Source organism: Thamnophis sirtalis, unplaced genomic scaffold (assembly GCF_051295495.1).
Source record: "Thamnophis sirtalis isolate CommonGarterSnake01/CBP01778 unplaced genomic scaffold, rThaSir2_p1.2 scaffold_4, whole genome shotgun sequence".
Classification (NCBI taxonomy): domain Eukaryota; kingdom Metazoa; phylum Chordata; class Lepidosauria; order Squamata; family Natricidae; genus Thamnophis; species Thamnophis sirtalis.
The window spans coordinates 116,666,349-116,676,979 of record NW_028261384.1 but is presented as its reverse complement, the minus strand read 5'-3'; the positions used below and the strand labels follow the sequence as shown (position 1 = coordinate 116,676,979).

General features: G+C 41.8%; 1 protein-coding gene across 1 annotated transcript; it reads right to left on the bottom strand.

Moving 5' to 3' along the window:
• Positions 1–3,869: 3,869 nt before the first annotated feature.
• FGF21 (fibroblast growth factor 21) lies at positions 3,870–8,835 on the bottom strand. Its single transcript, XM_014053262.2, has 3 exons — positions 8,527–8,835; positions 7,996–8,099; positions 3,870–4,492 (listed from the first exon to the last, which is right to left on the bottom strand). The coding sequence occupies exons 1-3, from the start codon at positions 8,768–8,770 to the stop codon at positions 4,193–4,195; spliced, it is 648 nt and encodes a 215-aa protein (XP_013908737.2). The 5' UTR covers positions 8,771–8,835; the 3' UTR covers positions 3,870–4,192.
• Positions 8,836–10,631: the final 1,796 nt, after the last annotated feature.

The following is a 10,631-nucleotide window of genomic DNA, read 5'->3' as shown; positions in this document are numbered from 1 at the left end:
AATGAGGCAAAATCTACTTAAGAAATGTCTCGCTTAGCAACAGAAATTTTGGACTCCATTGTGGTCATACGTTTATGACCATTCTAAGTTACATCGACACCGAAAAAAACTGACTTGCAACCGCTCCTCAGAGTTACAACTGTTGCAGCTCCCCCTGGTCACAGGATCAAAATTCGGTCACGTGACAATTTGCATGTATTTATGACACTTGTAGCATCCTGAGGTCATGTGATCGCCGTTTGTGATCTTCCCAGTTGGCTTTTGACAAGCAAAGACAATGGGGAGGCCGGATTCACTTAACAACCACATGATTTGCTTGACAACTGCAGTGATTCACTTAACAACCACAGCAAAAAAAGATTGTAACAGTAGCCTTATTTAGCATCAGACATTCCAGTCCCAAGCATGGTTGCAACAGGACTACCTATATGCTTCTTGATATAAACAATTGGCCTAGTACAGGTAGTCCTTGACTTATGACCTCTGTTGCTAAGTGAGACATTTGTTAATTGGGTTTTTCCCCATGTTATGATCTTTCTTGCCACAGTTGTTAAGTGAATCGCTGCTACTGTTAAGTTAGTAACACGGCTTTTAAGTGAATCTGGTTTCCCCACTAACTTGGATTGTTAGAAGGTCACAAAAGGGGGTCACATCACCCTGGGACTCTGCAACCATCGTAAACATGAGACAGCTGCCAAGCATCCGAATTTTGATTACTTGACCATGGAGAGGCTGCAATGGTTGTAAGTGTGGAAAAACGGTCATAAGTTATTTTTTTTCAGTAACTTGGAATGGCCACTGAATGAACTGTTGTAAGGCGAGGACTACATGTGCATGCCTGTGTGCACACTTGTACTTTTTTAAGGGTGCCTTTTAAGGCTGGTATATGCACAAAGAGAAATTGCTGTCAAAGAGCATTCTTCTTTACAATTCTGATAAGGTCCAGGGACACTAGAGCTTCCTCTTGACCTGTGGCATATGGCCGAAGGTCCTTCAGGTCCTCCTAGCAGGCATGGAAGGGATGGGTCAAAAAGACCATGATGAAGGCTGCAACCCCACCACCACCAAAGCCCACTTCTTTTTAATGCACAATCATAGCAGCCATCTTGACTTTTTTGACCACCCTCTCCCTGCAATTGCCCCTGACTGGATGTGTGCTTCACTCTTACGAAGGAAGGAAGGAAGGAAGGAAGGAAGGAAGGAAGGAAGGAAGGAAGGAAGGAAGGAAGGAAGGAAGGAAGGAAGGAAGGAAGGAAGGAAAACCTGTGCCATCCAGTCAATGCTTTTGTAGCTACCATAGTTATCCTAAGGGGTGTTTTAGAAAAGACCACAATGCTCTTTTGCATGGTGCTCCAGTCAGGATGTTGTCCAATCACTGATGGCTAAAAAGCTGCCCATTTTACAGGCCAACACTACCACAGTTCTTCTCCGGGGCACCTTCCCCCTTAGTACCCAAAGGAATGCAGTTGGATCCTGCATTTTGCTTCCTGATTCTGATCACTTTCACTTTCTTGGGAATTCCCGTCAGTTTATTTTGGGGAAACCAACCAACCTTTGATCCATTGGCAACGGGAATTGGCTCTTTGTCTAATATGGCTCCAGGATATTTCCCTTGGCAGATGCCAGCTTTCTGTACCACATGAGTTTTGGGATTAAGATTTATTAAATGCTAGTATTTTGCAACGGCTTCTAGCCTCATTTCTATCTGCAGAAAATATTCCTTGGCCCAATACAGACAATATAAATGGTGGCTGTTCTAAGCTCAGTGTTCTGACCCAGGCTTCCCAAGAGCCTGAAGCAAACTCCTTGTCCCGACAAAAACCCCTTTTATTAATTTATTGTGAATTCTGCTCATTCACATCCAGCACAGTCTTTCGAGGGAAGAAGTACAGTCATAAACCTTATCTGGCTTGGAGATCTGACAGGCCGATATCTGCAAAACCTGGCAAGGAGTCTCGGAGAGTCACAAACCAATTAAGCGAACTACTTGTCTCCTGCAAACTCCACTCCCCTTTCGCTCCTCTTTTATTTCCTCTGGGAGGGGCCATTCATTGTCCACCTGTGGCCATATTCCCGAGTTGACCCCTGTTCTTTAGCTGTGCCTTCATCTGGCAACTGTGTATGTCTACACTGAGAACAGGCAGGCTCCAGCTGTTTGTCTGCTTCACTGATGTCTGACTCTGAAGGCAGCTGATAAATGGCTTAGGGCTCTGCCCCCCCCCCCTCTGCCTCCGACACAGAGCTCTCATCAGAGCTTTCTCCAGACTCCAGGACTGGCCCATGTTCCTCCCCAACCTCCTCACTGTCCGAATCTGCTGCCAGCTCTGCTGGCCGCTGGTGGGCCACAACCCTCAGTCTTGGTTTGGAAAGATGCCCCACCCCCACCCAGAGAGAACTAGCATTAGGCACTGGATTAGGAGCTGAGAGATCCTGCTTCAAGTCCACCCCCAGCCCTTCAGTGGGTGACTTTGAGCCATTCTCAAGGTTGTTGTGGACAGAAATGGGGAAGAGGGAGAACTGTGCATGTCATCTTAAACTTCTGAATGGATGGAAATCCAGCAGATAAAGAAATGAAAGACTAAAGTGAACTGGGAATAATGGGGGCCTTTTGTGGAGGCTGGTAGGAAGCAATTTGGTGAAAGCAGCACCCACAAGGCTTACACCAGACATAAGGATTCTGAAACTACAATGAGTTGGAGGAGGATCAAACTCTGCGGTGGAATGATGGTCTTTGGACCTTAGATGTCATATCTTGTACAAGAGCCATTGGAAGCAGTATTGAGTTGATGGAATTGAATTCTGACTGATGACTTCTGAGTAACTCCAAAGTAGTAGGAACCCTGCCTGGGAGGGGTATCCACTGGAGTGAAGAGCGGTGTCAAAATGGTGGATATGATGGAAGCCCCGCCCCTTTTGAACATACCTGAAACACCAAAAGAGTTGAGGATTCTCTTGCACCATTGGAACGGACTGACTTTTTTGCCCTCCCTGCCAACGCCCTCTTTTTTCTCACTAATTCCTGTTTGTCCAATGAAAACATTTCTAAGAATTAGCTTATTTGCCATCAATTAATTAATTCTTTTTCTTTTTCTTTTTTAAAAAAAAGACTTTTATTTGTGTTCACATTAAAAATACACCATTCGCACTTCAGCTCACTGATGGTTAAACGATGATCACAATTAATAGCACAAGGAAACAGGTATTATTTTTTTAAAAAAATTGTAGAAACAGAAAGAGAATACAACAATTTACAGATTTGTGTCAGTGAATTGTCAATAGGGCAACATGTTTGACCAGACACATCTGCTTTTGAAACACACAAAGCAGAGGCACATTCTTTTAATGACAATGCAATATAGCTTATAAATAAATAAACATTAATAATCAATGCATATGCTCCTTTGTTTTTCTTATTAGAGTTCTCTCTTTTAAGTGGTCCGATCGCTTACAGGCACAATACAAGCTTTTTTTTAAAAGGCAAATAAAAATGGGGCTGAATGGGGATTTCGGCCTCTTGATTCATAAACCGCATTGTGAGGGAGTCTTTGGGGGATCAAAAGAGTCAAGATGGCAGATGGAACGCCTGCCTTGTTTTTACATGCAGCCCCCCCAACCTCTTTTGCATCCATTGCTATGGCTCATGAATTGATTTTTGCAGAAACAATACTCAAAAAAATACGGAAGGGAAGGATAAATAGATATCAGGCATAAAATCATGATCATATCTGCAATTCATATTTAAAATTCAGTTGGCTGGTCCTCGCCAGAAAGGGAAATAAATATGCAGGCAGAAAATATACACACATAAATGGTTGCATATAAATAACAATATATAAATATCTCTGCACAAAAGATTTTCACATTACGCCTTCCCTTCCTGCTTCCTTATCTAGCTTACTTCAATAAATAAATCTCATATAATATATAAGTTACTTAAATAGTTGGATAAATAGAAATTAAACCCTTGGAATTTTTCTTTTTTTAAGCCAGCAAGATTAACAATGGGAAACTGTGAAGCTGAAGTGATTCAGACAGAACAGGAATTCTGTGTCTGTCTTGGGATTTGGGAATCTCACAAAGCAATCGCATCCATCCCTCTCATCATTCTGCTCCTTTGCCCTGATCTGTCTTCCTCATGTTTACTCTTCATATTAATGCAGTAAAATAGAGATGTTTGAGCTCGTCTCCTGCTCTATCTGAAGGCAAAACTTGGGCTTCTCAAGTCCTGATTTTGACCCATAATGTTGAAGGGATCAGCCGACTCTATGTCATGTACCTGTTGAATGTATTCGTAGTCCATAATCATGGGTTCAAGGGGAACCTTGTTTACTAAAGGTAAGAACTGGGAGAAAGGGGGCAGCTGACGGTTCTGGGACAAATTCTCCATCATGCTGAGGCTCACGGGAAGATTGTAGGCCTCTGAATAGTACACGTTATAGCCATCTCGAAGAACCATCTCACGGAAGTTACAGTCCTGTTCTGAGTAGGACAGCTGCAAAGGGAAGAGATCGCTTGGATTATTAGGTCTTCAAGAATGCAGAGCCTTAACAGACAGCCAAGAATAAAGAAACAAAAAGAACTTTCATTTCATTTATCTTTGATGAGGCTAGGCTTAAAGTTAGTTTATTGTTATCTGGCTCCTATAATTGCTTCCTACAGTATGTATTAAATTCTCTTGTGTCACATTAAAAAAAAAATAGATACAGTCAAGCAGCAATTGCTACATCACAGATTTCGGATATCAGCAACCATTTGACATTACAACGGATTCTAAAAATGGGACTTTTGACCCCGTTCCAAATGTACCTGTCACATGATTGCAATTGGGTACTTGGCAACTAGCCTGCATTTATGTATGCTGTTCAGCAAAAACTGGCCCAGAGCAAACAGGGTTTGCTTAACAACTGCTGCAAAAAGGGACATCAAATCAAGTCCAGTCACACACAGTGAACTGCTTTATGACTGTCATTATATATGATGGTAATTGCAGGCTCTATTATGGGCTTAACTCTAGGACACAGATGTCAAACTTGATCAGGTCATGTGACATGTCATGACGTATCGTGACGTTTTTTGCCTTTGCAGAGCCAGGATGGGTGTGGCCTGCACATAATTCATCCGGCCCGTGGGCCACCAGTTTGACATCCCTGCTCTAGGACTACCTATTGCCAGGGGATTGCACAACAATTATCTGTGCAAATTGAGAATAGAATCAGATTGAGAATTGGATCGTACCAAGTTGGTACGCTTGAGGGGAAAAATTTATCCAATCTTCTGCCATCACCTCTGTTATATGATGTCTTGTAGCTTCAGTTACCCAGGTACTTCCTACTGTTGCATTTTAAGATAAGACAATAATTTCCATAGGTAATCTTTTCCACTGTCAGACAATTCTTATCACCAAGAACTTTCTCGAGGCATCTAGTCAAACCTGGCTGTGCACAATTTTCGCCTACAGAATTAACTCAGAGAAATTCAAGGTCATATAATCCACAGGTATACGTAGTCCTCGACTTATGATCACTATTGAGCCCAAAATTTCTGTTCTTAAGTGGGACATATTTTAGGTGAATTTTGTCCCGTTTTACAAACTTTCTTGCCACCATTGTTACGTGCATCACTGCAGTTGGTACGTTAGTAACTTAAGTGAATTTGGCTTCCCCATTTACTTTGCTTGTCAGAAGGTGACAAAAACTGATCACATGACCTTGGGACACAGCAATGGTCATAAAGATGAACCAGTTGCCAAGCATCTGAATTTTGATCACGTGAACCATAGGGATTCTGCAAAGGACATAACTTTGAAAAACAGCCATAAGTCACGTTTTTCAGTCCCAATGTAACTATGAACAGTCCTTAAACAAACTGCTGTAAGGACTACCTGTAATTCAGCCCTATATACATTGCTGTTCCTAAGCTAGGCATTCAAGCAACCCCAAAATACAAATTGATTCCAGCTAAAGAAATGCTATTTTCATTGCTCAGGGGTTATATCAATATAAGTGAATGTAGCGTTATATGAGTGTGCAGTTTCCCCACTCAGGCTGGGAATTTGGCTTGAACTCTGCAGTGTTAACATCTTTACCATTTGTTTATTTGCAACATTTATATCCTGAGTATCTGCCAAAAGTTTCTATTTCTATGCACTGCAGTCAATTTGTTGCAGCATACAAATTCAAATTTCAGAAGTCAAAAAAGTTCAGATTGCAATTTGCAACCTGTTTTATCCCCTTCGTTTTCATAAACACAATGATTCAAAATAATAAATATTTCTTCAAATAGTTTTTCTCCCTTCACAAAGTATTTCTGTTTCACTGGCCCGGTAATTAAACGTTTAACTCAAAAACACACTCCCGTTATTATGAGTGTTTTTTACCTAGCTCCAGTTAGTAGCATGGTAAAAAACCCAGGACCTGCTGGGTTATTGTTTCAGAGATAAATTCTAACCCTCAATATCTTCAGCAATGACAGACCTTATAATAATATATTTGAAAAGTTCTTAAAAATCTAGGGGGATATTCAGTGTTTCACCTCCTTTCAAAGGGGCCCATGCTGAACTGCAGAACAGTCAAACATCAACACAGGAAAAGTTTTATGACATTTTGTTTGATGTCATAAAATGCTTCATGGCAATTTTTAGATCTTAAAATGTTATTTTTCCAAATTTCAGTTTCACACGAGCTCTAATTTGGGACGCATTCTAGAAGTTAGCCCATTTCAGAACTTGGTTGAAAAAGTTTTACTGCATAATGTATCATTTCATCCAATTAAGGGTTACAGAATGAGAGTTTTATTTTATATATAGATGCAGATAGTCCTCGACTTACAACCATTCATTGAGTGACCATTCAAAATTGCAATGACACTCAGAACTGACTTACAACTATCCCTTGAACTTACATCACTTGGCAACCAGTGTGCATTTCTGATGGTTGCAGGCAGGATCCTGGAGTCAACATTTGCGACTTTCCCAAGCAAAGTCAATGGGGAGGGAAGCCAGGTTTGCTTAATAACCACATGGTTCATTTAATGCAGTGATTCCCTCAACAACCATGTGAAAAAAATGTAATAAAATTGAGTGTGGCTTGCTTAACAAATACCTTGCTTAACAACTGAAATTCTGATCTCTGTTGTAGTTGTAATTCGAGACACTACCTATAACATACACGTCTGAGTATATGAAGGACCCCCTTTTCCTGATTATTATATATATGACATAGTATTACTGTCTGTCTCAGTTTTTATTTCTACTTAATTTCTTTTTTTATATTGTGTTTCAACTGTTTTAATTGCTTTTACGAATCACCATCCAGAGTCGCCAGTTTCAGAATAGGCAGCTATGCAAACTGAATGAATAAATGAATGTAAGGGACTGCAAACATAAAGGCTGCTATGTCTTTAAAAAGAAGACAGACAGCTTCTTAATGGATGTCACCACATTTTAGTTTGTCCCTAGAAATGTAGGCTTTTTATTATGATTTCAGAATATATTCACCAATCTATTAAGTTCCCCCAGCATCAAGAACATTAAAATGGTCCAGTCTGCAAGAACAGTTTGCTTCTGATTTTAATGAAGTACTATCACGTATTATTCTAAGTGTGTATGATTTTGAGGGTGCAAATTTAATTTGTGAATGAAAACAACTCGGCTATTTCTAGAAAACTCCTTTGCCGGTGTTCTGAATGGCAGACTTAAAATTTTGGCCATATAATGTGTGAGATGATCCCAAAAAATGCATATTTTGGAAATGGATGAACTCATAATCAGACAGATGGATCTTTCAATGTATAGCTTTATTTTACTACATTGATCCTTCACTTTAAACCAATGTTTATTCTTTAGAAATTCCCAGATGTGTGGACTTCAATTCCCAGAATTCTCCAACCAGCATGCTGGCTGGATAATTCTGGGAGGAAGTCCACACATCCAAAAACTCCCAAGATTGAGGAACATTGCTCTCGACGCAGAGACATAACCCAGATAATTATACTTACTGAGCCATATAGATGTCCTTCAGAATCCATGCAAAGAAATCTAGAAGTTTTCGTAGCTAATATACGAATGATCCCCAACTTCACTGCTTTGATTTCCATCAAACCTGCAGATAGGTGGGGAAAAGAATGAAAATTACTTGTGAAAAATGAGAACTCTTTAGATTGTTTATAACCCTAATAGCCATCAACCTCTTCAGATCCTTTTTCAGTCTTGATGTGTAACATCTGTAGAGTATAATATAATCTGTGGGCGGCCACCAGAACACCTTCTACGGTTCCTGTTTCTACTACTTGTTATATACTCTGAAAGTTTAATGTGACCATCTGCAGCGGAGGACAAAGTTAACATTTGTTTTACAGATAACACATGTGTTAAGAAGCTACGTGTTCTGAAATGTCCTCTTTCTGAAAAACCATATTTCATGACCTATTACCCAATCCTTCCCCACAGAACCCAGCTGACTGTGCCCCAATTCCACATATAAAACTCATTTGGAGGAATCCAGAGTGATTAATTTCCCAAATACTCACTGAAGGCGTTCTGGTATTTGGCGCCACGCACCGTCCCATCTGAGGATATCTCCAGGTGGAGCTGGGTCCGTTCATTGGCCGTGTAGAGATGGCGAAGCCGGACTTGCCCATCAAACTGGTACAGAGGGTTGGAATCTGGCACTGGGGAGGCCACAGTCCTGGGGACTAACACAGCCCAGAAGAGCAGGTTAATGGGAAGCAGGAAATAACCGCTGCGTTGGAGAAGAACTGAAACGGACAGCATCACTCAAGGATGGCGGATCCAGGCAAAATGTAGTTCTGGGATGGCAGAGATAGTCTTGCCCTCAGAAGAAATTCAAGGAGGAACTCAAGGTTCGAGGTCTTAGCCTAGTTTTGCCAGTCACTGGATTCTATTGTTTTGAGGAAAGACTATAGAGAATTCTGGATTCCTGCCCTTATTGGTCTCACCCAGGAATTAGGTCCAGAATTCACAAAGAAATGCAGTCCAGAACTTCTGAAGGTTGTTATTGGGATGGGATCTGATCTTCCAGTCACCCAATCAATGGGAATAATCGGGATAAGGAGAGTGTCTTCCTTCTTGCTCTGTCTTGTGCCAAGTTTTGCTCCAAATCAGCAAACTCACCAATATATATACACACATGCTCTACAACGGAGGTAAACGACCTTCCCCTTGACTTTTGCCTTGCCTACAACTCTCCGCCCACTTCCATTTCCCCACACACACTCACCAGGTTCCCCAAGGGTGAGTCACGGGGGTGCCTCTTGCTCCTACTGCTCCTAACATGGGGTCACGAGGAATGGATGCCAAAGTCTAAATATTATCATTCTGCAGCTGCTTTCAAGCTACCGACAGGAAAGGGTGATGTAACTTAGGGAATACAAGAAAATGATGGCCAGGAGGGGGGGAGGGAAGAAAGGGGAGGGAGATGATGGAAAGGCTATGATTGCCTCGGCATCCTGGAACTGCTCTCTTAACTTTTCTAACCTGTCCTGTGATTCTATTAATCTTTCTAAATATGTGTGTCTCTTGACTCTGGACTCAAGCTGTTGTCAGCTGTAGGTGCAACCATACTCTGTCTCTGTGAAACTCTCCCCCAGCCCTTATTCTGCAGAAACAGATCTCATGCTTCAGATGCCAAAGACCCCTGGCTCAGTTCCTGAACATCCAGAGGTTTAGCAGAGCACAAATCCTGCTGCAAACTCTGGGAAGCAAAAGCAGTAGCATTTAGCACTTAGACTCATATACCATTCCATAAGGCTTTACAGCCCTACCTAAGCAGTTTACAATGTCAATAGATTGCCTCCGGCAATCTGAGTCCTCGTTTTACTGACCTCGGAATGATGAAAGTCTGAGTCAACCTTGAGCCAGTCAGGATCGACAGTGAGCAGCCTGCAATATGGCATTGTAACAGAGGCGGGCTGCTCCTGGTTTTACTATGGTTCGCTTCACGCACACTTTGCATGCGCAGAAAAATTTGCAGTGAACTGAGCATGGGCATGCACTACTAAGCAACATGGTGGCAACTGCAGCGGCAAGCAGAGAACCGGTTTGGGAGAGTGGGCAGCCTGGGTCGCTGCCAGTTCTGCAACCCAGGCCAAAATGCCACTACCAGTTCAGCCGAACTGGGCCGAACCATGAGCAACCCACCTCTGCATTGTAACCACTGTGCCACCATGGCTGCACCTGGACAAGCCAGTTGCTGAGGTCAGTGGTAGGTAGGTCAGAATCGACTTGTGGATCTCAAGTTGTTGATCATTTAGTGCCGCTGATCCTTAGATTGTGTCCCCACTTGAAGCTAACTTTGAGATCCTGAGGAATGAAAGAAAGAAGAAACAATGAAGTGGCTTCAGATATTCATCACAGCAGTTATAAGTAAAAATATGGCTTAATCCAGGAGTAGCCAACCTTTTTATACCTACCGCCCACTTTTGTATCTCTGTTAGTAGTAAAATTTTCTAACCACCCACCGGTTCCACAGTAAATGGTAATTTATAAAGTAGGGAAGTAACTTTACTTTATAAAATTTATAAAGCAGAGTTACAGCAAACCTCTACCACCCATCATGGAAGCTGGAACGCCTACTAGTGGGCGGTAGTGACCAGGTTGACTACCACTGGTTTAA